At 42.7% G+C, this 27,051-nt stretch overlaps 1 protein-coding gene across 2 annotated transcripts in view; it reads right to left on the bottom strand.

Moving 5' to 3' along the window:
• The window catches only part of RCL1 (RNA terminal phosphate cyclase like 1), a 31,598-nt gene extending 14,285 nt beyond the window's left edge, over nucleotides 1–17,313 (bottom strand). For both annotated transcript variants that reach the window (XM_084504724.1, XM_084504723.1), the window contains exons 1-6: nucleotides 17,059–17,313; nucleotides 13,856–13,927; nucleotides 12,896–13,071; nucleotides 7,508–7,582; nucleotides 6,080–6,204; nucleotides 3,610–3,735 (exon numbers count right to left, since the gene is read on the bottom strand). In XM_084504724.1, the coding sequence (XP_084360850.1) occupies nucleotides 3,610–3,735; nucleotides 6,080–6,204; nucleotides 7,508–7,582; nucleotides 12,896–13,071; nucleotides 13,856–13,927; nucleotides 17,059–17,218 (734 nt within the window). In that variant the 5' untranslated portion in view covers nucleotides 17,219–17,313. The remainder of the gene's footprint in view (nucleotides 1–3,609; nucleotides 3,736–6,079; nucleotides 6,205–7,507; nucleotides 7,583–12,895; nucleotides 13,072–13,855; nucleotides 13,928–17,058) is intronic.
• Between the last annotated feature and the right edge of the window lie 9,738 nt (nucleotides 17,314–27,051).

The raw sequence follows: 27,051 nt of genomic DNA, 5'->3' as shown, positions 1-27,051 counted from the left end.
TGTACTTGCTAAGCAGCACAGAAGATATGCTAAAGATGTTTCTCTTCTTTCCTTACTCTGAAAGACTGAGAGTGATCTAGACAGCAAGACAAAATCACAGTCAAAGATGTTATTTCTTAGAGGCTACAGCTTCGACATATATTCTTTAGTAATTATACCTACTAGCAGATTTTGTTATCATTCAGTAGCATGTGGCAAACTGCCTAAAGAAAAAATAAAATCATCTAGTGCCTCATCCATATGCAGGCAGGATTAGGAAGTATCTGCACAAACATTTTTCTGTAAATTCTATAAACAGAACCAGGAAGTTTTTGTTCAGAAAAACATTACAGGTGGAAGAAGATGCTCAGATCTATTTCCTGAAGCTTTTGTCACTGTGCAAGGGATATAGAGTTCAAGATTCTGTATTCTGAAATCAGAGCTTGGTTTGGGCACAGATAGGCTACTGTTCTTACTCATCCCTGGCAATTAGCATTGGAAACGAGACGTGTTTTACTTTCCTTCCTTGTCCTGCCAACACATATACACACAAGTAACAGGAACCAGGTAATAAGAAAAGCTTTTCTGAAGTGTCACTATAATCATGCTCAATGAGATAGCACAGAAGCAGCAGAGAGTGACACGCATCAGCAAGATGGAAAGGGAAATTCATTTTTTCTTCCCATACTATTATGTATTCCTCTGCACTGGCCAATTGTGCAAGTAGAAAAAATAACGTTGCTACCCTAATTAATTTGAATTTTCCACTTTATAGGTATATATATATAAAAAAAACAACAAAACAAAACAAAACCCCTAACAACAAAAGAACACATAAAGACCCCAAAAACTTCATACCTCCCCAAAAAAGAGGCTTCCAAATTTTGATTACCGTTAACAATCTGGAGCCACAAGACCTACTATCCTGGAATATTAAATATGATGGGGAATTAGAAAAGAGGAAAAATACTTTAAAGTCAGTAATTTTTATATGTGCACATTTATGAAACTAAAATAGTATCTTTAGGGTAATACTTCAAGGAGAAGAAACTGTGAAAAAGTGTGCATGCTTGGATTTGAGCATACAGAAAGAAGACAAATAAATTAGTTATTCAGATCTTCAACCTCAAAGAAAAATGACAGGAGGACAACAAAGCTAGCAAGTATCAGTAAAATCAGTGAGCCTACCAGAGGGGGTGCCCTGCTAGACCTGCTGTTCAAGAACAGAGAAGGACTGGTGGGAGATGTGGTGGTACAGTTTTCTTGGGCAGAGTGACCACAACATGGCCACCATGTTCTCTATTCTTGGTGAAATCAGGAGGGTGGTCAGTAACACTGCCACCCTGGACTTCTGGAGGACAGACTTTGAACTGTTCAGGACACTGGCAGGAGGGTCCCTTGGGAGTCAGTCCTGAAGGACAGAGGCGTCCAGGAAGGCTGGATGCTCTTCAAGAAGGAAATCTTAAAGGCACAGGAGTGGTCTATCCCCACCTGCCATAAGATGAGCTAGCAGTAGAGAAGACTGGCCTGGCTGAACAGGGAGCTTTTGCTGTGTGTCTGGGAGAAAAAGAGTTTTAAGTCTGGTGGAAGAAGGGGCAGGCAACTCAGGCAGAGCACAAGGAAGTTGCCAGGATATGAAGAGAAAAAATCCAGAATGCCAAAGCCCAACACGAGCTCAACCTGGCCACTATGGTTAAGGATAACAAAAAACGTTTTTATAAATATATTAATGGCAAAAGGAGGGTCAAAGAGACTCTCCATTCTTTACTGGATATGGGGGGAACATAACTACTGAGGATAAAGAAAAGGCTGAGGTTCTTAATGCCTTTTTTGCATCTCTTTATTAGCCAGACCACTTATCCTTAGAGAACTCAGCCTCCTGACCTGGAAGTCTGGGATGGGGAGCGGAAGAAATCCCCACAGTTCAGATGGAAACAGTTAGAGACCTGCTGTTCCACCTGGACTGTCACAAGTCCATGGGGCCAGATGGGATCCACTCAAGAGTGTTGAAGGAGTTGGTGGATGCGATTGCTGGGATACTTTCCATCATCAGTGGTCATGGTCAACCAGAGATGTCCCGGCTGAATGGAGACTTGCTAATGTGACGCCCATCTATGAAAAGAACTGTAAGGAGGATCTGGGGTACTAGAGGCCTGTCAGCCTGACCTCAGTGCCAGGAAAGGTGACGGCACAGGTCATCTTGAATGCAATCACACACCATATGTGGGACAACAGGGGGATCAGGCCCAGTCAGCATGGGTTCATGAAAAGCAAGTCCTGCCTGACCAATCTCATCTCTTTCTGTGACCTGGTGACCTGGCTGGTGGATGATGGAAAGCCTGTTGACATAGCCTACCAAGACTTCAATAAGACCTTTGATGCAGTCTTCCACAGCATTCCAGAGAAGCTGGCTGCCCATGGCTTGGACAGGCACACTCTTTGCTGGGTTAAAAACTGGCTGGACAGCCAGGCCCAGAGAGTGGTGGTGAATGGAGTGAAATCCAGCTGGCGAACAGTCACCAGTGGTGTTCCCCAGGGGTTGGTGTTGGGGCCCATCCTCTTTAATATCTTTTTATTGATGATTTGGATGAGGGAATTAAGTGCACCCTCAGTAAGTTTGCAGATGACACCAAGTTGAGGGGAAGTGTCGATCTGCTGGAGGGTAGGAAGGCTTCTGCAGAGGGACCTGGCCGATGGAATGACACTCAACATAGCTAAGTACCAGGTCCCACGCTTTGTCTACAGCCCCATGCAGCGCTACAGGCTAGGGGGAGAGTAGCTCAAAAGTTGTGCAGAGGAAAAGGATCTGGGGGTGCTGATTGATGCTCTCCTGAACATGAGCTGGCAGTGTGCCCAGGTGGCCAAGGCACACAGCATCCTCACCTGGATCAGGAATAGTGTAGCCAGCAGGACCCGGGCAATGACCCTGTACTCGGCTCTGGTGAGGCCACACCTCGAGTACTGTGTCCAGTGTTGGGCCGCTCACTACAAGGACATCTAGGCCCTGGGCATTGTCCAGAGAAAGGCTATGAAGCTGGTGAAGAGTCTGGAACACAAGTCATAGAGGGAGCAGATGAGGGAACTGGGGCTCTTTAGTCTGGAGAAGAAGAGGCTCAGGGGAGACCTTATTGCTCTCTACAACTGCCTGAAAGGAAGGTGTGGGGAGCTGGGTGTCAGCCTCTTCCCACAGGTAACTAGTGATAGGACTAGAGGGAATGGGCTCAAGTTGCACCAGGAGAGGCTGAGGTTAGAAATTAAGAGACATTTCTTCATAAAGGGTAGTCAGGCACTGGAAGAGGTTGCCCAGGGAGATGGTGGAGTCACTATCCCTGGGGGTGTTTAAGGAAAGGTTGGACCTGGTACTTGGATACATGGCCTAGTGAGTGATATTGGTAGTAGGGCGATGGTTGGACCAGATGATATTGGAGGTCTTTTCCAACCTTGATGATTCTGTGAGTGAAACAATAGTTAACCAGTGAATCATTCCATTTTCTCCTGTAAGGAATATTTCATGTCAGCAGAATAGAAAATCATGGTCTAAAGCTCAGAAAAATTACAGATCAGAATATACTAGCAGACAAACAAATGCCAAACTGCATTTCTGTTGCCTGTGAATAGTTGGATACTCACTTTCCAGAGCTGACCCCCTTCATGTGATCTGTGTAGATATAAATGTCTGGGAGGAATTTATTCAGGATGCCCCTTGCAGATTCCACCATTCTGTTTGCCATCTGTGGTGACACTCTGACAGAGTACCTACATTTCTGAGCTAAGGAATTGTGATCATGAAAAAAAAAAGACAGAAGTGGTCAAGAGGTCCCAACTTATTATTCCAGAAAACATGTTTTTGTCCTATGCATCCATCCATGAATGTTACTCCATTTTCCTAGCACAGCTGGTATTTAAATAACATAAACTTAGTGCTTTCTACAGTCTTTTCATTGATATATCTTAGCTGAAATGCACACAAGAACAACCTATTATGTATGACTACATAAAAATTTGTCTTAAAGATGCCTTTCAATAATTTTAAATTGCTATTCTATCATCCTGTAGGTTCTTATGATGCAGGAAGTCGTGCATGCTGTTTGTGTCTTACGAAATGATATTGATGGGTGAAGTTTCTCTGAGTTAGCAACAAGAAATCCTTTCTTTCCATTTCCCCTGAGGAGAAATTGGACAGTTGAAATTAAATGTTTTTACCAAAGACAAAATTAAAAAAAAAAAAGCTAAAGGAAAAAACTTTGCCCTCTCCAACTGTTTTGCAGTGCTCTGAAAATATTAAATTTACTGGTTATCCAGTCACTCAGCATTCAAAGATAAATGTTCTGAGGAAGACAAGACTACCACCTTCCTGCACCTGCTTTGTGCCCTTTTGCTCAGGTGCTATTTCAGTGATATTCCCAAAATATTTTCAAACTTGTAAGACATTTCTACTCTCAATTCCATCCCATCTAGTACAGACTCATGCTCTGCATTTAACCAGGTAACATGGCAACACAGGGATCATCTCTCAAACCTACCACCTGGCTGAAGAAAACCTCCTTTTATGAAAGTTTCTATAGTATGCTCTTGTGGAGGAGGTAGACCAGAAGTGTTAAGTTCTTAAGGGCAAAATCAGTAAATAATAATCAGAGAACCAATCTTTCTTCAGTTGCTGCACTCATCATTTTGGGTGAGTATAAAAAACTGCTGCAACACAAGCTCCCCAGCTGTAAGGGAGCAGAATTGTTCAGCTGCATCTTGAAGGGATAAAAACACTTATGTGTCTAAATGTTTTGTTTTCTACTGGCTTGAAGGACCACTTAAAGTCCAAACTGAAATAAGTGGGTCCCTCACCCAGCTTACCAAAAGCAAGCCTTTATCCCTGAGAAAAAATCCAAAAGTCATAGGAAAGTGGAAGTTCGGAAACCTGTAGTTCACATACATCAACCAACTCCAGTAAGTCACCTGGGACCATACTGTGTATTAAAGTGAGGTTACAAAGATGTCACTAATGCCACTACCATTCCTCCCTCCATCACACAGAAACAGAGAATAGAACTACTTACTGAAGATATAAACAGGGCAAAAGAAATACTTTCTTCATTGAAGACCATGAAAACCAACAAGCACACTGAGCTGTCCCCTTTCTTTTTCAACAGCCCATGCACACAGTAAAACTGCATTCAACCAAATGCTGCAGTTAATGACAGAGGTCAAAGTGTACCATTCTTGCATACAATTATGACAGCATACTGTAAAAGGAGGAATAGGCTGCAAGTCTGTGCCTCTGGCAGGAAACCTGCCCCCATTCCTGCTTTCCTTTTGAAGAATCAAAGCCAGACCACATCTGAGATTCTCATAATTGCAAATCAAACTACAAGTTGGACAATGCTCAAGAGAGCTGGAGCTCCTGAATTACAATATTTAGTATACCCTGCTGTGAGGGATTTTTGCTTTCTTCCTATGGTGACAGCAGGTTCATGACATATGGTATAGAAGCAATAAGCAAAAAAAGTGAAGAACAAAAATACATTAAGTAAGTTTTGTGCCCTTTTCTTTATGAGGGAGTAAATCCCTCCCCACTTCTATCTTCCATGACACTTCAGCAGGCAAAGAGCTAACAAACTGCCTTTGGTAAGACAACAGAAAGCTTAGTTCACATGCGTGCAGTGAAGTGTAAACTGAACTCAAATTTAGGTGCCCATCCAACATTCTGCTAGACTCGTTAACAGTCAAGATGCCAAGTATCTGACATATAACAAAACTACATTGTTTATTACTGGATTCACAGACAAAACATATCTATTTTAGTGCTGCTTTGTATATCATAGAAGGTAATTTAACTTTTTTTTTTTGCTATTGAAAAGGTTGTGAAAGGTGCCGTTCAGTTTTAGATTTATTTACTTGTTCATTGTTGCTTTTTGAACAGTGTTCTGAACACAGTGTTTTTGAGACATGCTGGTGGAATCTAATTTTGTTTTCATTCTGTGGAAAGTCACTGTGTGTTGTCTGCATGTGTACTCTGACACAGGGATGCTCCTGGGGTTTCTAAGCTGGGAGACTTTTCTTTAAAAGCAATTTTTTTTAAAAAAAAAACAAGGTAAGAGAAGGATACGCAGTTCCTCTGATGCGCTTGATTTTGCCTGGGTCTGTGAACTGAATAGGCTGCAAGACCTTTCTCACTGGGCAAGCAAACAGTATCTCTCCACCCCCTTTGGGAGGCATTCCTCTCCTGTTGATCTAAAAATAATAATGGAGGAGAAAACAGGTTAGTAAAGAACACAATGTATATACATGCTCAAAAATTATAGCTTTTATTTCACATAAAATAAATTGTTATCATTACAAGTACTATGCGAGTGCAGGTAAGAAAAAGACATCCTAAGAGCAGAAATATTTTTTTTTCCACCAAACCTATAAGCAATAAAAGATTTATTTTTTTGCTCCTCACCTCTCTCATTTCAAGTACAGTAGGCATGGCTTCTCAGTGGAAGAAAAACATACACTAGAAAACACCACCAAGAACTAAGAATCAAACAAACAAAACCCCCCAGCCTTTACTAGGGAGGCAACACTGGCGTACTACTTGTCTCTAATTGCAAATTTGTACCTCACTGCTGAAGAAAGTGTCATTTCTCTGATGCTTGACATGCTTACGTGACACCAAAATGAACTTGTTCCCACAGAAAGGCCTGGCCATCCCAGACTGATCCTACCACCCTAGCCAGTGGTTAGCCCTGTCCCTGGTCATTGGGAACACCTAAAGGGAGAGGATGGAGAGGGCTGTGGGGAACTGAAGACCAGCACCGCTGTAGCTTTGCTGGGGCATGGCCTGATGGTGCCAGCAACATTACCGTGGGGTTCTGTACCACTGGCAGGGTTAGGGGAGGAACTGGGAGGACACAGTAGAGCGTGTAAAGACTGTTAGCGCAAGCAGGGCCTTCATACATTTTAAATGAGCGTTCTTAATTTTGAAAGACTATAATTTCCTCTCTTGATCCTAAAAACCTATTACTCACTCAAATTTATCAAGCCTGTGAAAAGTGTACTCTTTATAGGAAAGAGTATTTACTGTTATTTCCTAAACTGGAAGCAAACAATAATCAACCAAATATGGATCCAGCTCCTCTGCTGGTAAAAAAGACTTGATTATTTCTCACTAGCTCTAAGCATGGGACAAAAACAGGTGGAATGAAAAAAAATTACTTTAAGTGATGAGAAACAAGAAAGCAAAAAGGCTTCTTAATTTGCAAGAATCTCTAGGAAACAAAGAAGGTCACTCATATTTGACATGTTCTCTACTCATAGCCTTCGCATGTCTTCTACTACTGACCTGTACTCACTGTGTGGCTACCATGCTATTTAACATGTATCAAGAAGGAGACAATTTAATGTGTGATGTGATCAGATATCTGCTAGAGAAAGAGCAGCAAGCGCTGTCCTTCTCTGTATACGGTTACGCTGCCCAAAAGCATACGGTTCCATGAAGCTGTTCGAAGCATCATTTCAACCTGTGCTGGCAAAGAAAGAAATATTTTTTTACCTTGATTTCCAGACCTTCACCATCAATTCCAAACTTTTTCAGTAGGGGTAAAGCTGTGGCCTTAAGGTTATCAACCTACAAAATAAAAAATTTAAAAAGCAGACTCCTTATTGGAAGTTATGTAAGTCAGTAATTTAAAAATCATTGAATTATGAGGTTCCTAACAAGGATGAGGCTTTTCTGTGCTAGGTATTCTAAGGGCAGACACAGGAATGCAGCATAGATATCAGCTACTCAAACTGGCACGAGATCTTACTACTCACTAAATTTGCCACAGCAAACTATGGAGATGGAATTTCCTATTCTGGATTTCTTCCTCAGCCTGATTTTTATTAGGTTTCCGCTAGAACTGCTCATTTGTTTCTCTGAGCAGTTACCAGTTGTTGATGAACAGTTACAAAAAAATGATATTTTTATGACATTGTTAAAGAATTCCTACAGCTAGATCTGTGATGACAGCAAGAACCTTCATATTTTGGAGGAAGCCTTTTGTTTGCCAGGAGAGACTTCATCCTTTTGTCAAGAGCTTCTCTCCGTCTGCTTCTGGGAAACAAAGTAATTCTAGTTGACAAAGGAGAATCTGAAGTGGGTGACAAGTCATCCACATACTCCCTGTGAGCCAGGTGCTCACCAGATCTAGGTCTCAGCAGGATTTTCCTTGCCACTGGTACTCCTGTTTGTTAACTAAGACAACAACTGTCCTTTGTTGTCTTCTTCCTTCTGCTGAAACTTCAGTAGCATTGCTGAAGGTGACAAAAATGATTTAGCAGTGCAACAGCACAAGGAATTACACAAAACAAACAGCTTGGGAGAGATAGGACCAGTACAGCATGACCAAAGGGAACTAGAGTCCAGGTGGAGAAGAAAACAGGCAGACGGTAGATGGCACTTTGAGTAGTCAGAAAAAAAACCCACCCTCCTTTCCACAGTTTCAACCAGAATCAATGATCCTTGAATTTCATTCTCTCTGCTTTGCAGACAGTATAAGCCACTGACAAAGTACTAGCACATACCTAGAAACAACCTGTTAGTGCTGAGTTGCTACAAGCGTATGCTACGGTTCTCATTTTTCAAATTCTGCTATCCAATATACTTCACAGACAGGGATTTGGGGTTGCTTTTAACAGTAAGAAGTATCAATATTTTAATGTCTTCATAAAAAAAAAAAAGTCAAGAATTTATTTATATAAGAAATATAAGTTACAGCCCCTTACTACCTTAATCCAGCCCCTCAGTATTATTCATTAATCACACATTTGACTTTTAGAACAAAACTCTTCACTAACATGCATATGCACATACATGGACACACAGGAATACCACTGTCAGAACTGCTGAAATTTCAATGTGCTTGTCTGGTTTGCCTAACATTACACACTATTTATCCCCCCTTTTTTTGTTTGTTCTGAAAAAGCACATGCCAGTGAAAAAGTAAAAGCTTCACCACATGGGATAGGAAACCCCTTCCCCTCCTCCATATCCACTTTTGTGATCCTAGGGACTTAATTCTACCTCTGTAGAAGGCCTATTACAGCAACATTAGGAAGCTGGATCAATTTTGAGCCTGGTTTGTCTGTTTCCAAGAGTTTCAAGACTTGCTGTAGTTTTCAGTCCTCAGACAAGTTCCAGGCATGATACTTACCAGGTACCAGATAGATACACAGTAAGAGACTGTCTCTGTTCCAAATTTGCAGCCTCAGCAGAAAAGGTAACTGGCAGTATTTGAAGCAGTGGAAAAGGCTGTTCTGATCAACAGATGTGTCCAAGTTCATGCAGAAGACGTTAAGTACTTCACTGGAAGTGAAGACAGTAGCAGAACTGAGACCAAAACCCCTTATTTTCTAGACTCATGCCTATCACTCAACCATAAAACCATTTCTCAGTTCACCTTGGAGGGAAGTTACTCCATATTCATAGCAGATAACACATCATTAACTCTACCATAGCAAAGTCTTCAAACAACTGAGGGCATACCGCACCACAAATGCCAGAAAGCTGCAAGTTGCAAGTCCCATTGCTTGTTGGTGTAAATACAACCCTTTAAGAAAGTCAACAGTGATTAAAAGAAGTCCTCGTAACAGCAAAAAAAATAAATTACTGGTTTGCAGAATCCCTTAACTAGTGCAAAGCTGAAAAAACAACAACCACCACCACAGAAAAGAGACCCAACAGCACATGTTTGTCCCTTTCCTAGGTAGCCAATAGCTGGTCTACATAGCCATTAACACTGCACAGAACAGCATTTATCCCTACCATACAGCACTGCATTTGGTTATAGGGACCTAGACTTAATGCGTGCAGCAGAGTTCAGCAACTTAAAAAAAGAGAACACTGAAGTCTGTTGGAAAAACTTTTTTTTTTTCTGGAATTTGAGACGACCGCTGAATTTTGATTAACACTGAAATTTATTGCTCCCAAGCCAAACCTTCATATGCTAGTCTCATGCAATCATGAAAATAACTTTGACTGAAAATCCCAAGGCATAGCTGTAAAATGCTTCAGCACTTGCAAGCCCAAACATTAAGAACAGTTATTCTAAAACTAGGTTATCACAGCATTATATTATCTGTCCTAATAAAACATGTAGAGAAAGAAAGGAAACTAAGACAGTGATGAGTTGCACGGCACCTCCATTCACTTCAAAAAGGCACTTAATAGATGCTATTGCAGGGGAAAATGTCTTTGTAAAGAGAAATTATAAACTATGACACCTCTGCATGCCAGTCCCATGCACGACTGGTCCCACAAGCTATTCAGGGTCAGGTCTCACTAGTGGTTGCACAGAAAGACATAATGCATAATGCAAACAGAGGCTTCCAATCAATGGTTCAGGCTAGTGTTCTGAATCCACGTGGAGACCTCTTCCTGACAAACGCAAGCAAAGCATTATTTTATTTTCCTCTCATTTAGGATGCAGAACACAAACACAATATCATCACTACTGTCCAAACTGGCACAAGTGCACATTCCCCTGCATTTCAGAGGCCACAGTATCCCTCCAATTACTGCTTGTACAGTTATCCCTAATGGTGCCAGCTGTGAAAGAGCTTTTCATTGCAACCCACGGGTGGGCTATTAGTGTATGTAAACAAACACATAGTCAATTTATACCCCAGGAACTCTGCCTGACCCATGCCTCACTGAACTCAGCTGAAGGTTTTCTTTCCACTAGCCATCCTTTAGAAACAGCCACTCTTGCCTGGTCCACTTCTGCTCCCTGCAGCAGGAGATCTACTGTGATCTCTGTCTGTCCTCCCAACCAGAGGGTGCCTGGCAAAAAGCAAGCTCAAGCTCACAGCACAGCAATTGTATCCAGCAGACATTTGAGGCTGTCTTTGCAGATGTAAAAGCTGCAAGCTCAGTGCTGACAGGTTTCAGAATGCCCACTGGGTCAGCCTACTTGCTCACTGCTGCCATGAGGGAGACATTCCACTTCTATGGCTGCCTCTGTGTTCCTGATACTTAGCTTAGGGGTGCTTCCACTCATGCAAGGATATCTCCTGCAGAGTTCACCTGGCCCCAAAATAAAGGTAAGTGTTTAAAAATATTATATGCCTCTAAGCTAAACTTAGAGAAAAAAAAAACAAACAAAAAACGACTTGCAACACATATAAGCAGGTACTTTGCTTATTGTAGCTACTAACTTGAGATGGAGAGGTTTTTACGTGAAGAGTGCCAGGCAAAACTCCCTGAATATTTTAAACTACCCACAAGTATTTACAGTGGCTTTCCTTTCTTTCTTCCCCCTTGGATATTCAAAGTGTGTAGATGGATAGACAAATCTGAGCACCTCTTTTGGGGCATGCATAAAAAATATTCACCCAGCTGCTAGCCATCTTCTGCTTACATTAGCTGAGCCCCAATAACCACAGCTATGCTTCTACAGCACAATGAGCATAAGATGCAGGGCATTAGCATGCAACCCTGCATTTTACTTACACCTGCTGCAGGCTGAACAGCAGACACACTTTGAGGTACTGCAATTCATCTGCTGTATGGCAACACCACTCCGTGTCTGAGCTTTAGCAGGTGCATGCCCCCTTCAAGCACAAACTGGCTCTGATTCTCACACCTTTTTCAATTAAGATCAGCTAATCTCTGTTGGCCCACGTGTCTGGTGCCTGAAGAGTTAAATTCCCACATCAAGATTCAGCTGCTTAGGTAAGTGTCCAAACATACTTGAAAACAACATTCAGATTGGACTGGTATTCCTCTCTAAATTCTTCAAGGAAAAAAAAAAGTCTCCCTTGTGGTGAAAAAGATGCAGTCAGCCAAAAAAGACTTCTTTGATTCTTACTGCTTACCATTTCTACGACATTTTTAACAATGGTGGCTGAAAGATTAGAGAGCGTGCTCCCCTTTTATTTTGTTTTTGATTTATTTTTTAAACAGCACTTCAATTATCCTTTGGCTCATGTGGGTGTTTCATAGAGCCACAGGTGAGAGAACACAGTTTTTAAAGTGACAAGATAAATGCAGTTGAAAAGCCCTAAATAATAGCAGGACTCAGAGGCTTGTCTAATATCTGCAATTATATTTAAACAGTTTAAAATGATTACAAATACTGTTAAGTTTTCTGATTATAGTGTTCCCCTCATCTATTCAGAGGAAAATAGGCTCTAGCTGGCATTTGAAAGGTAAAAAAAAAAAAAAAAAAAAGTGTGCTGTTCTCTAAAAGCTGTTACAAAAAATCAACCAACATAACCCATAACCATTACCTCAGTGTTTTAATCCTATGATCCCCATAGATAATTTTTGTAACAAGACTATTTAAACAAAGGACTGTAAATCATCAGTAACAGGAATCAAGGCAAAACACCCCATAGTTATTTGATCTACTTATGCCATTTAGCTTCTTTCTGAAAAATCAATTACATACAGTATTTTTGCTACTTTCATTTGTTCTTGCCACTTGAATTTAACAGAAAGAAGGCTTCACAGCAGCATAATTACAACTTTATCCAGCATCTATCAGGAGAAGAAGATTCCTTCTCTGTCACACTCAAATTTCATGGACAATTTCTTTTTCTTCTTACAGTAAAGTGAGTGGGTGGGAGAAATAACCCATCTAACTCCTAAGAGAGCGGGAGAAGTAAACCAGTGGAAGGTCCTCACATCACACTTACGGTTTCCAGATGAGATAACAGCAGTACAGAAGCAAAACTCCAAAGGTAGATTACCAAATGCAATTTGGAAAGATCAAAGGGAACAGTTCAGTAGATGTTTGATTCAGAAAGCTTGCTGACAGATGCAGTAATACCAAGTACTTCTTGATGTGAAAGATGACAGAAACACAGCGTACATTTATTTTAGAGATTTCTTCCTAAACTTCATTTAGAAGAAAAAAAAAAAAAAATGTTTCTCTGGTACTTAAATTTTATTACTTACTGAAGGATCTACTTGATCATTTGTTACTCCCCTCAGGACAATCTTCAATGGATGTTTCATGAAAGGTGCCAAACAGAGCAAACTTTCCAGGTAGTAGCCAATACTGCGACTGGGGCTGCAGTCATGTTCCAATGAACCTCCGTACAGAAGACCAGGCTGATAATACAAGGTAGTACCTGGGGAGGAGGCCAAAGGGGAATCAAATTAGAGCCCTGTCAGCACACTACCCATTACTGCAGCACTTTGCGACAATGTGAACCAGCACACTGGGGACAGCAGACTTTATAAAAGATGGGCAGCACTTCCACCACACCGCTTCTGCATCAATGTTTAATAAACTGGTCGAGGCAGATGACTGTCCATTTATCTTGCACATCATTTCTCCTCCTTTCCCTTCCTCCCCCCGTATCAAGAACCTCTCAACAACAACCAAAATGCTGAAACAAGCAACTAGCATCCTCCACAGAAACTAAATCTTCAACAGACTTGAGACATTGCTGTCTCAGCATATCTAGAGGTATGCCATCTGCTTTACTGACCAGCAAACCTTAAAATCCCCTGCAACACAGAGAAGACGAGAACCAGCTGAGATTTCTACATAGGATACTTCTCACTCAAACCAACTCCTCTCTGAGCATGGCTGGGCAAGTAAGAACTTTGCCTTGCACGAAACCCCACCCTGGTTCAGAGACCTTCTACCACTAGGAGATCCTGCATACCAAACAAATATCAGCCTTCAACTTGAGCAATACAGTTTCCTTATTGCACTGCACTGTGGTGGAGCACTGATCTTCTTGTGTGCAACCTATTAGTATAAAGCTTCTCTCCTTGGTTATTACTAATCTACTCAGTCAATGCTATCTAAACACTTATCTGCCAAGCTGTAGCTTTTAATTCAGTGAAGCAAGTGATAAAGCCTGGAAGACTCGAACAGAGGAAGAAGAGAAAAAAAGGTCTCACCTGTTTGGTTTATCTCAATCCTAGAGCCATTGGTCACTTTGTCAATGAGGCGAATAAAACTTGCTTCAAAGTCTGAGGAGAAGAACAAAGAAAGTATTTTAAAGTTACTTAAAATTTACTCCTGAAAACATTAAGAAAGGTCAACACACATTTTCCCTGTAATGACTCCCCCTTGAAGGGGGTAAGGCTACTCTTACTCTTCAACTTGTAGTTTAATTTTACCACATCAGAAAAGGCAGTTCAAATGAGAACAGAGGCATTAATTTGACTCTTAACGCTTACAGATGTCTCAAATCAACTCAGATGCACTTAGACGTGACTACTGGATTATCCACATAGCTCTCCCCTGCACACAGCAAGGGGAGAGCAAGTGACAGAAGTTGGTATGTCTGATCACAGTGGTCTAAAGGATCACTCAAGCCCAGGATAAAGCCTTTGACAATTCACATTTTGCTCACTAAAAAGTCAGTTTTGCATACATGCACAAGTCCTAGCCAACAGGACCCTGCGTAGTTAAGTACCACCAGCTAATCACAACTTCCCATTACCCTCTGCAAAGTCTTAACAAAGCTGTTGCTCATTTGTGAAGTGCTACAGCCACACAGCTGTTCCACAAATGCAGTCGCCATTGGCTATCTGCAGATCTCAGAGTTTTTTATTTCCAAAATTATCAACAACATAAGTAAGACTAGAGAAACGCAAGTCTTCCCATCACATCTCTTTGTCTTAACATGTGCCCTAGTGGAGCTTACTCTGCTAATGACACGGTTTCTCCTGTTTGTGTGTGTCGTGGGTTTATGTGGCAAGGTTTTGGTAGCAGGGGGCCGTAGGGGTGGTTTCTGTGAGAAGGATCTAGAAGCTGCCCCATGTTTGGTAAGGGCCCCATTGTTTTCCAGAGCTGAGCCAATAAACAATGTTGTTTTGTGCCTCTGTGAGAGCATATTTAAGACAGGGAAAAAAAAAAATGCTGTGCGATACAGCAGCTGGGAGAGTGAGAGGAGTGAGGTGCCTTGCAGGCGCCAAGGTCAGTGCAGAAGGAGGGGGAGAGGTGCTCCAGGCACCGGAGCAGAAGTCCCCTGCGGCCTGTGGTGAGGACCATGGTGAAGCAGGATGTCCCCCTGCAGCCCATGGAGTACCACGGTGGAGCAGGGTTCCACGCTGCAGCCTGTGGAGAGGAGACCACGCAGGAGCAGGTGACCTGGCAGGAGCTGCTGCCTGTGGGGGAGCCAGGTTGGAGCAGTTTTCTCCTGAGAGATGGACCCCATGGTACGGACCCATCTCTGGAGCAGTTCTGGAAGAGCTGCTGCCTGTGGGAAGCCCACGCCGGATCAGTTCATCAAGGACTGCATCCCGTGGGTGGGACCCCACAGCACAGGGGACAAGAGTGACCGAGAAGGAGCGCTGTAGACTGACCATAACCCCCATTCCCCGTTCCCCTGCGCCGCTCGGGGGGAGGAGGTGGAAGAGGGTAGATGGGGCGAGGGGGGGGGAAGGCGCTTTTGGTTTCTTTCCTTTGTTTCTCACTTCTCTAGCTTGTTAGTAATAAGCAATAAATCTTACTATCTCCCTATGCCGGGTCTGTTTTGCCCGTTACAATAATTATTGCGTGATCTGCTTGTCCTTATCTCAAACTTTGAGCCCTTTTCATCGTATTTTCTCCCCATTCCTCTTTGAGGTGGGGGAGTGAGACAGCAGCCGTGGTGGAGCTCGGCTGCCCGCTCGAGCGGAACCACAACAGTGTGGAATCCTGCTCACAGATGTGGGAAAGAAGAAGCACATATATAAAAAAAAAAAAAACAAAAAAACAGCAATACTCTGATTCTTAGGGATCCCAGGTTGGTATAGACTTGGCACAAAAGACAACAAATTTATGCAGAGTTCAAAAATCAGTTAGTTTTAAGACCAAATGCACCTGCGTAACGGTCAGAAAGTTTTAGTTTTATCACTAAGGAAGTTCTATCTCACTTCTTAGACAATACTCTGATTTTTCTTTCCATATAAGCTTTTAGGATGCAATGAACATTTAAACAAAAGAGCAACTTGCAGACATTACAGCTTGTTAATATTTGCCTAATACTGTTGATGCACCAGTCACACAACACTCGTTCTGCTTTCTGTCGTGATAATTTCTAAACACAAAGTTTGTATGGCAGCAGTGGGACCTTTTCCAGTGCAAAAACCCATCCTTGTGAACATGTTTCCCTCTTGGAATGCAAACTCATGGAAAAGCTTTCACCACAAATACTCTGGTCATGAAAAGCTGAGAGAAGCACATATTAAATTACCAATATAGATTAGGGTTTGCTGTTCTTTTTCTGTTATGGCCATACCTTACATGATTCAGTCCATGCTTGGAAAAGCACCTCCTACAAATTTGGCAAAAGCCACAAACTTCAGCACCAAACTTTTTGTGGTAGTAATAAATACTTTGACTCTTAGTATACATTAAGTCAAGCACATATGAACACTTTGACAGCTTTAGGGGACTTTAGGTGTGAACCGAAGCCTGCTCAGGAGGCAGAGCTGCATCAGTGCCGCTCTCACCTGTTCTGAACCTCCCACCTTACCCCAAAATGGACCGAGAGGCGACAGCCAGCCCTCCTGCTGCTGCCACCCTGCGAGCTTGCATCGGGTGTTACCTGTTGGTGATGCCCCGCTCAGTGCAAGCACTGCACCCGCCGTCTGGCTGGCCCCCTCCACCCATAGACACAGCTCCACACGCTCTCAGCACTCACACAAACCGGCGAGCAAAGCCCACACGCAGCTTCTTAAACCAACACACACCTCGGCAGTGCCTCTACCTCGCTGCCCACGGCACCGCCCGGGGCATCCAGCGTGGGGGCGACGGGGGTCGGAGCGCAGGTCCCCGAGCAAGGCTTCCCTCGGAGAGATGCACGTGGCTGCAGCCAAGCGCCTGCCCTGCCCTTCCCATCCCTTTCCCTGCCCTTCCCATCCCTTTCCCTGCCCTTCCCATCCCTTTCCCTGCCCTTCCCATCCCTTTCCCTGCCCTTCCCTGTCCCCGCCGCCCTCGGGCACACCCCCCGAAGCCCAGCACCCTGCGGCCACGCAGCCTCACCCCCACCCTCGGCACCCCCCGACGTGTCCCGGGCACCCCCGGCTTTCACCCCCCCGGGGCGCTCCGGGGGAAGCCGGGACCACCCCCCCCGTCCCCCAATCCCCCCGCGCCCTGTCCCGGGGCTCACCGCGGAGCCCGGGGTCCTCCTCCCGGGCGCGGATCTTGCGGATCTTCAGCGGCCGCCCGCTGAGCGTGGCGAGCACCAGGCGCTGCCGCAGGAAGTTGCAGCCCGCGTAGCTGAGGCACTGCGAGGAGGAGGAGGAGGAGGAGGAGGAGCCGCCCGCCATGCCGAGCCCAGCCGGTGCCGGTGCCGGTGCCGGTGCGGGTGCGGGTGCCCGCGGAGCCCGGCGCGCCCACGTGGTTGGGAACAGGAAGCGCGGGGACAGCGGGGAGTCAAAGGGCGAGGGGCGGGGCGGCCGCGGGGCGGTGGCCGCCAGGGGGCGGCTTTTGGGGCGGGGCGAAACCCCCTCAGCCCCCTGCCCCGCCCCGCTGCTGCCTTAATTAATTGGGGGTCGCTGCGTCGAGTAATTGGGGTTCGGATCGACCGGCCCCTGTGGGGGGTGCCTCAGGTCCCCGGTGAAATGCGGTGTACCCGGGGCGCTCTCCCTAGATGAGGGAGGGTTAGTTGCTGGGAACACATTCTGGCAGACTTTATTTATCTATTTATTTACCCCCGGTAATCTGTCACTGGCTGTCCTAAGGAAAACTCATCGAAGAGCAGGGTCTGATTTCCAATCTTCTGTTCGTGCCATTCCCTTAACTACAGGGGTAGAGAGCAGCTGTCCTGAAACAGGAGTCTGAGTAAAGCTTTACTCAGCTGTAGTGAGGGTTTTAAAAATCCGTGTTTTAAGAGGAGAATGCAAGGGTGACAGAGTTAATTGCTGGGCTACATTTATGTGTGCAGGGAAAAAAGCTCCTCGTGTTAAGTAAAAAAGAGCAAGAGTGATCTGACAGAATACCCCCAGCTGGAAAGGACCCACAAGACGGTATTTTCCGAAGATGTGTTCTGTGTCTCCCTCCCGTGCACGAACTCATGTCAGATCTCGCTCCTGAGTAAATGCAGCTTATGTGTTGCTGTGGATGAGGTCAGGTTGCTGCCAGAAAGCAGCTCTGCAAGTAGGGATGCACCAGGAGCTGTGGGTGATCACTGCACAGCCTGCGCCCTGCCCTCACTGAACAGGGCACCATGGTGCAGCATTGAGCACGGTGGGTGGCACGGGGCAGCACGGGGCACTGGGTCCACTGACAGGATCCATCTAGCAGATCCAGTTACAAAGAGGATGGGCTAGTGATAAAGCTGCACCATAACTCTGAGGAGATAGGACAGGACTGGTGTCGTGCCAGGATATGGGACTGGAGGTAGTTAAATCGACAATGTACTTTAGGCAAGGAACTAAAGCTCAGACTTGAGCTTAACTGGAGCTCCCAGGCCGGTAGGCAGAGACTACTGGTGAAGATGCTGAGAGTGATTAACACCTGTTGGTGCACGTAGGATCCCAACAATTGTCCTCAGCACCAGAAGTGAGAAATGCAGACCCTAGAAAGCAATTCTGCTTCTGATTTTCTTTTGTGCAGTCCTTGCACAAAGTCAAGGTCTTCTCTCTTGCTTCTCCTCCTCCATCAGCAAAGAGGCTGGGTGTCTGCAAGAAGTTGGGAGGGGAGAGCCAGGACAGCTGACTCCAACTGACCAAAGGGTTATTTCATGCCATATGACATCGTGCTCAGCAATAAAAATTGTGAGGAGAAAGAAGGGATGTTTGGAGTTGTGGTGTTGCTCTTCCCAAGTAACCATTACATGTGATGAAGACTATTTACACGGATGAACATCTGCTGATGGGAAATAGTAAATGACTTTTATTTTGCTTTGCTTGCATGCACAGCTTTTGCTTTATCTATCAAACTGTCTTTATCCACAGTTTTTCTCACATTTACCTTTCCAGTTCTTTTCTCCATCTCACTGTGCAGAGAGGAAGTGAGCAAATGTGTGGTGTCTAGCTACTTTACCAGGATTAACACAGAGCAGTATGGAAATTGCATTGCAGTTACTTGTCTGCAGAATTTCAGCTGTGAAATGAACAATTTTATATGGTTAAACTTGGATTATTACTGAATCTTGCAGTGAGCATGCATCCCAAATCATAGGCTTGTTCCTGAATGAACATGCTGTGATAATTTTAAATTTCTGTCTTTGATATTTTAACATTCAGATATATGCCTTTTTCTACTTTTAAGCCTGCAAACGTTTTTTATACATCTGCATTTATTTTTGTATGCTTTCACAGAGTCACACATCTCATATTGATGTTGGAAGAGACCTCTGGAGGTCATCTGGTCCAACCCCTCTGCTCAAGTAGGGATACCTAGAGCCGGTTGCGCAGGACTGTGTCCAGATGGTTTTTGAATGTCTCCAAGGACAGAGACTCAACAACCTCTCTGGGCAACCTGTGCCAGTGCTCCATCACCCACACAGTAAAGAAGTGTTTTGTGATGTTCAGATGGAACCTCTTGAATTCTGGTTTGTGCCCACTGCCTCTTGTCCCGGTACTGCACACCACTGAGAAGAGCCTGGCTCTGTCCTATTTGCACCCTCCATTCAGGTAATTGAAGAAATTGTTGAGATCCCCCTGAGCATCCCCAAGCCCTGATCCCCCCTTCTCTGAGCTGACCTGAAGAGTCCCAGCTCTCTCAGCCTTTCCTCACAGGAGGGGTTCTTCAGTCTTCCTATGTTGAAAATGCAGTCATTCAGGTCTTAAAACCTCTGGCTAAAGCATGTTGTTCAAAGCTGAAGTGCTAGTTAAAAACAAATAAACAGAAACCTGAGATGCATTTGTCATTTTGAAGAGGCTATTGGAAAAAGTCAATTGCTTGTAGTAATAAAAGTTCTCATCTTTCTGTAAGCTCAAAGTGGAATCCATTTTTGTATCAACACAAAATGCAGTACTTTAACATCATTTTTATTTTTTATTTTTTATTTTTTTATTTTTAAATCCTCTTCAAATATTGCTATCCAGGTCAAGAGATCTGAGGAGTTTACAATCAACTGCTATTCTTATTTATAAAGATGAAATCTGTTTCAAGTAAACCTGTACTATCTAGATGATGGCCTATTTTTCTACAATAATCATGCTTCTCAGAGTTTTTTTTTTCCTTGATGTCCCTTAAAGTGCTGATGGTTTCACTATCTATAGTATCTTCTCCCGCTCTTCATGAATCGTCTCTATAAGGAGTGAAGAATGACTGTAACTTGGATTGTTGTACAGAAACTGTTTATTCTTTTTGATAGCTATCACCTTCCAAAAACAAATTACAGCTTCTTTGAAAGGAATTGTAACAGAAAGGAAAAGCCCGTCATTATATCAAACAAACTCTGTTAAGAGAGGTTAACAGTGAGAGGGTTGACAGTTCAGAAAACAAGTACCTAACACAGTACTTTAATCTTGGTGTAGATTTGAAAGGCAAGAATATAAGGCAGTATATATTATACCCTGTAGGTACTCTTCAAGTCCAGTTCATTTTGATTTGATTGGTGTGTAATCTAAAGTTTAAATCAGTTGTTCAACTGTTTGGAAAGTTGTTTTTCAAATAAGTAGTAAATTATGCTAGTTGTAAAGCATATTAAATAAACATTTGAGACTTTGGGGAGAGCTGTATGTAGGAATTTTTGTTGAAGTGTTTAAAATTATCATGTTGTAAGGGAGGAATACTGTTACTACAGTTTTTGAGATTTTGTACAAAAATAGTTGTATAATGGTGCAAATTGTATAAACTATGGTTATGTGCATCTGCATATACATGTATATAGTGACAATTGCTGTTTGGTCTTTAGAGGAACACCTGAGTAATGTGGCCTCAGGTACTTACAATAGTAAACTCCAGGGAAGTAAAAAGGAAGGAAATTTCAGTCAGCAGACAATTCATGGTTTATGAAAACACTTACTCTTAGAAAGGAGAATGGGCCACAGTTTGTCTTGAACTTGGATATACTCAAGGTTAAGTCATCTACCTGAGATTTAAGTGTAAAGTGTAAGCCAATTTCCCCAAACTGTAAGTGGATGATCCTGGAGGATCTTTGTAAATCCCAGCCTGAAGTACTAAATTGTTTTGATTTTCTTCAGCCCTATAATAAGCTTATGAAAATATTTCTTCTAAAAGGGCTAAATTGTATAGTTTTGAAAGTTCTTGGAAAAATACCACTCTTACTAAATTCTGAGTTTCAAGGGCATAGGAGTCAGAAGTATGCTTTTCATGTAGTTGACAGTCACTAATTATTCCTTATATTCTGTGAGTTGTTGCAGATTGAAATAATAAGGTGTTATTTAAAGGACTTGGGGTCTGTCTATGTGTATGTTTTGCAAGTTAATAGGTAAGCCTTCAGCAGCATCTCATTCAGACTTGTTTTTACTGACTGTGTTATACTTCTAGGGTGAATAAGTCATACCAGCTAGAATTCCTCCTGTAATTGTAGCTTGTTTTTCTTCAAGTCCCTGCATCACAGAGCAGTCTAATTCTAACCAAGGCATTACAGCAAAGAAGGTCATAACTGTTCTGAAAGACTGTATTTGAAAAGATGTAAAGTACTTTGAAATGAAATAAAGTCCTCTTCTCTCTACAGGTACCCGAGTTTATCTTAACAATTCTGTATCACTTTTACTAGAAACCTCAGGAATGGTGTGGGATACAAAGTGCTGTGAGTTATCACTGGCTCTGACTTTCTCTGCCAAGAAAGTTGTTATTGCGGTCTGCGTTTAGGGAGCCGGAACTGATATGATGGTGAGAACTGGAGGTCCAGCCAGCTAGGGAAACAGCCTTAGCCTGTAAAGAGAGAGCTTCAGTTATGTAGACTGCCTTCTGGGCTCCAAAGCAGGATTGCTCAACAGAAAGGAACACAGCCTTGTTAGTGCTACCAACTTTGGCAGCACATTCTGCTTTTTGATTTGGGTGGTGATTACCAATATCCAGAAATTTGAGAGCCCAGGCCATCTGGAAGTGTTAGAAATGGCCAGTAAATCTGCACAGGTGAACATACCACTGCTGACCTGCCTGTGAAGCTCAATTACACATGAAAAATTTAATGCTGTGTATCCAGAATGCCTGTCCTACAGTTTGGCTACCCACTGTAGGAGGACAGGTACTAGTACACATCACACGCTTCTCAGTGGAGAAAGCCTTTGCCACTTTTTAAGCTACTTGTATACCTGTGTCTAAACAGTAATGTTTGGTGCAGCTCTAGTATATTTAGGCAGGGCTTACTGTGGACAAGTTACTCCTGGTATCTGGGATACTTACTGAACTAAGTCTTTCACATGAGTTACAGTTGTCATAGAATAATGTTCTTCATCTGATTTAAGAATGGCTGCCACATAGCCTTCCTTATGTTTGCTGTATCAGCAGCACAGTTCAGGGAGCTGTGGTGGATGAAGACTGCCCTTTTTTCTTGGTGAGTTAGTTTTCATTGGAATCAGGTTCTTGGACAAGCTTTCCATGACCTGGTGGTTCCATAAGGGGGATAAAGATGCATTGATGTGGTTAGGAAGCAGGGTGGGATTTAGTGGTATAAACTGCTGTGAACAACACCCGAAGAACTGGGATTAAAGCAATTGACATAAATGCTTTATGCTTGCCTGCAAGTACCTTCTGTGAAGTTCAGTGTGCTTTGTGATTTTCCTGTGTAGACATAACTTCAGACTATGTTTCGTAACATGAAGTGTTGGATGGTGTTGCTAGTCAGAAGGGGCCCTGGTGCCTCATCCTCCCCATCTTCCCATCACAGGTATTTCTTGAACCACTTTACAAACTCAGTCATGAAACTGACCTACTCTGAAGTAGAGAAGGATTACAAACAAGTTAACCTAGTGTTCAGGCTGATCTTTTCATACTGGAGCCATGTCCTAAAGGTAACTCCTACCAGTCTGTTTCTCCTGTTCTCACTTCCTCTTGCCTTGTCTTTTGCTGAGGATACAGTTAAAGTATCTAGATAGTCAAATGCTGATGCTGAAGACAATGTTCCTATCCTTTAGCCAGCTTGCTGCTCCCATCCTTCTCTTTTGTTTGTTCTGATTCTTATTTTTCACATTCTTTTACAAATTTTTTTTGATTTTTTTTTCTACAAGATGAATTTGTCAGCTGATCAGGTGAGTACCACATTTGGCATAGGTCAGAGCAACCACTTTTCTCATAACCTATTTGACTAGGGCACCTGATCTCATCAGGCACATTTGCTTTCTGTTTTCACTGGCTACAGTTGAAATGTAGCTGTTAACCCTGAAAAAATTTAGTCCCAAAGTCCTTTGTTTTCTTCCTGTATCTTCTCAACAACTATTTTGAAGACATTTTAAAAGTTGAAGAGTTCCCTGTTTGGAAATCATTACTTTATTTTGCCTGAGGGATAGGGAGTGAATAGTTAAGGAAACCTACAGTTTATCTCTTGCCTTAGGGAACGTCTAGATAAGATAGTGGCTTCCTCATTCTGTGTATGTGGGAAGCTTTTATGTAAGTGATACAGTGGCTACTCAAATTGCAGGCTGTCAAACAAATTAATGATAAAGAATATTCTATCATAATTTTGATTTCCTGCCTTGCACTTAAAAAAACATGGAACCAAATTGAATTTTACCTCATGAATTCCTGCATTCTGGGAAAGATGAATTAGGGTCCATTTCTAATCTGTAAAAGGCTGGTGAGGCAAACAAGTGAATGCCAAATCTTATAGAGAAATACTTAATATTTGAAAATTCAAGCTTAACCTAGATGTGTACTTGCTGTACCAGGCACAGAGTGCCTGGGCATGTCAAGGAAACTGTTTCTGATAGAGCTTGGAAAACAGCCGTGAAACATTACATTCCCATTGGCAGTCTTTGTAAGAGAGCTGTTAATAGGTGGAATATCTCTTTCCTTGATTTAGATTATAATGTCAAATATTTAGAAGTAATTTCAAGATCTGAAAATAGAAAAAGAGCAATCAAGGTTTACAGATGTAACAAAGTATCTTCAGCATTTGAGAAAATAAGGGTCGGATTTACATTCAAATCTGACTTGAAATTACTTTTTGGTACTAACTTAAGCTATCATATCTGCTTTCCTGGCTTTTTTGAAAACTCTGCAAAGCTTTGCCATGTCATTTCTTGAATTCATCAAGATCAGCTCCCTGCTGAGTTGCCATAATCATGGCTCTTTCCTTAACACAGCTGGGAGTAAATTCTTCACTTGCATCACTGTATCTAGAAATGAGTTTTTCCTCACACTAATCTCCATTTTAGTGTTGGGCCCTTCTTTTCCAAAGGATCTACTTACTAATGTCTGTTAATCTACTGCACACATCTGTTGAATTGTTGGGTTCACAACAACAATGCACAGCAGGAGCAGGGCTCAGAGGGCGTGGAATTACAAAAAAAACTGTTATGTAGTCAAGAGAAGGATGTTAACACTCGCCATCCTCACAGCTTAGTAGTGGCCATGTAGGAAGAGCTGATCGCAGATCAGCTGTCACGAGACCAGGATGATCCAATTTAATATGCTCTAAATAGTTGAATAAAAAGTGATTGGGAACACATATTATTAGTGGTTAGATTTTTTTGAAACCATGACCAGGTAGCATTGATCCTCCTCTTTATGTGTGAGACATCTGAAGGCAGAGAAATGAAAATGTGGTAGAATCCGAAAGGAAGAATCATAGAATCATTAAGGTTGGAAAAGACCTTCAGGATCATCTGGTCCAACCATTCCCCTACCACCAATATCGCCCACTCAGCCATGTCCCTAAGCACCACGTCCAACCTTTTCTTAAACCCCCAGGAATGGTGACTCTACCACCTCCCTGGGCAACCCGCTTCAATTCCTGACTACCCTTTCTGAGAAGAAATGTCTCTTAATTTTCAACCTAAACCTCCCCTGGTGCAACTTGAGGCCTTCCCCTCTAGTCATACTGCCAGTTACCTGTGAGAAGAGGCTGGCCCCCAGCTCCCCATACCTTCCTTGTAGGTAGTTGTAGAGAGCGATAATGTCTCCCTTGAGCTCCTCTTCTCCAGACTAAACAACCCCAGTGCCATCAGCCGCTCCTCATAGATGTAGTCACTGCACCAAGCCGGTCTGAATTTAAGAAGTGATTGGACTGTGCACTTAGTCACATGGTCTAAAATTTTGGGTAGACCTGTGCGGTGCCAGGAATTGGGCTTGATCGTCCTTATGGGTCCCTTCCAACTCGGGATATTCTGTGGTTCTATGATTGTGTTCCAGGCCCTTCACCAGCTTCGCAGCCCTTCTCTGGACATGCTCCAGTCTCAATGTCCTTCTGGTACTGAGGGGCCCAAAGGTGAACACAGTGCTTGAGGTACAGCCTCACCAGAGCAGAATACTGGGGGATGATCACCTCCCTGGTCCTGCTGGCTACAGTATTCCTGATAAAAGCCAGGACGCCGTTGGTCTTCTATGCTGCCTGGTAAGTCAATTAGGAATTGACTTTTTCCTCACTTATATTTCCTCACCAAATAATGCACGATTTTAGATATTTGAAGTGGACTGCAGCGCACGGGGCTCACCTGCAGGCCTGATACAAGGATGTAAGCAAGGCAAGGAGCCCCTACTAAGTGAGTGCAGCGCTCCCAGTGCCTGAAGGCAGCAAGCATCCCTCCATCCGTACCAGCAGCACCTTCAGACGTGGCTTTGGTGACATCTCGTGACGGAAAGTGCTACTGCAAGTCTTCAACATCCACAGTATCCGGGCCGCCTGAAGGGTGTGCTTTCTTTACTAATAGGTATCAAGCGAGTGGTGTCTGAAGTTGTTTTATGGCTTTGGTTAAGTGTGTTAAGGACTTCTATACGAAAATAACAGAGTCAAAAGTCAGTGCATTTTGGGCGTTATTTCATCTGTCGTAGTTTTGGTGAATACAACATATCCTCAGGTGTTGAAAGACCCTTAGCTTTAGCTCTAACTGATCTTGCTTATCTTGGTTAAGGACATGCAGCCTTTACCATTCATGCAGTTTTATTCCTTTGCCATACCTTTCATATTAAGTGTAATACTAAATGAATTATTTTTTATATAATACATGACTTTTAATGCATTTTATAATACATGCCTTGATGAACATAGATAATTTTCAGAGATGGATGTATGGATGCATGAATATATTGGATATATGCCAGAGAAAACAGTATAAATTTAGAGTTCCAGCTCCGGTATATATATTTTTTTCTATTTCTGGTAATCTGGTGGGATCATAGAAGTAGGTTACTTCATAATAATGATGCAAAGGATATTTCTATATACATGCAGACTTACTTTTCAGTTCATATGGATCCCTTAAGTTAAGCATCTTACTACTTAGAAAAGCTTTGTGCTGCTAGCAGACCTGACCACAGCATGTTTGTTTGGAGGGCATGTTGGATCTCAGTGCAACAACTTCTTATTTGCATAGATGTCAACATGTAGTTGACACTGTACACATCTAGGGAGATGCCTCAGTGCCCATGCTATTTCAACTTTACATAACTATTTTTCTCAAGAGACAAAAACAATGTTCAGTGGAGACCATTTGTTCTTCCTAGCTGGAGGCTCAAAACGCCAATTTAACTTTATTCTTGAAGCCTTTCAAAGTTCTCCCTTTATGTTATGACACATTTTCAGGAAGGTTGTCTTGGGAAACAACCTGAACTTCCTAAACAATTCCTCTTATGGTGTTGAATTCAACAGGTAAGTTTTACCAAGTTTATATTAAATTAATAAATTTCCTACTTAAATAATCTTAAGTTTACGAGGCGTCTAAAAATAAGATTAACATGTTAGTGAATGGCCTGTACTAGAAGGAAAAAGAAAAGAAAACAAACAAACAAAAAAAAACCAACAACAACAAAAGAAAAACACCTTGAAAATACACCTGTTGATCTCCTGTAAGTTCTGCACTGTCACTTAGAAAAACAAAAAATAGCAACAACAGAAAAAAAAAAAAAAGCTTTTTTTTTTTTTTTTTTTTTCCTCAAACTATCTCCTTCAATATGGTTGTGTTACTTATTAGGGAAATTTGTGAAAGTGTGGAAATATATTTATGCTCCATTGTAATCAAGGAGACTAAATTTTTTTTTAAAGGAAAAAGCAAAAACAAGAGGGACTCCCCACCCAAACCAA

Source organism: Aythya ferina, assembly GCF_964211825.1.
Source record: "Aythya ferina genome assembly, chromosome: Z".
Lineage (NCBI taxonomy): Eukaryota > Metazoa > Chordata > Aves > Anseriformes > Anatidae > Aythya > Aythya ferina.
The sequence above is the reverse complement of the archived record's forward strand: the minus strand, read 5'-3'. Positions and strand labels throughout refer to the sequence as shown.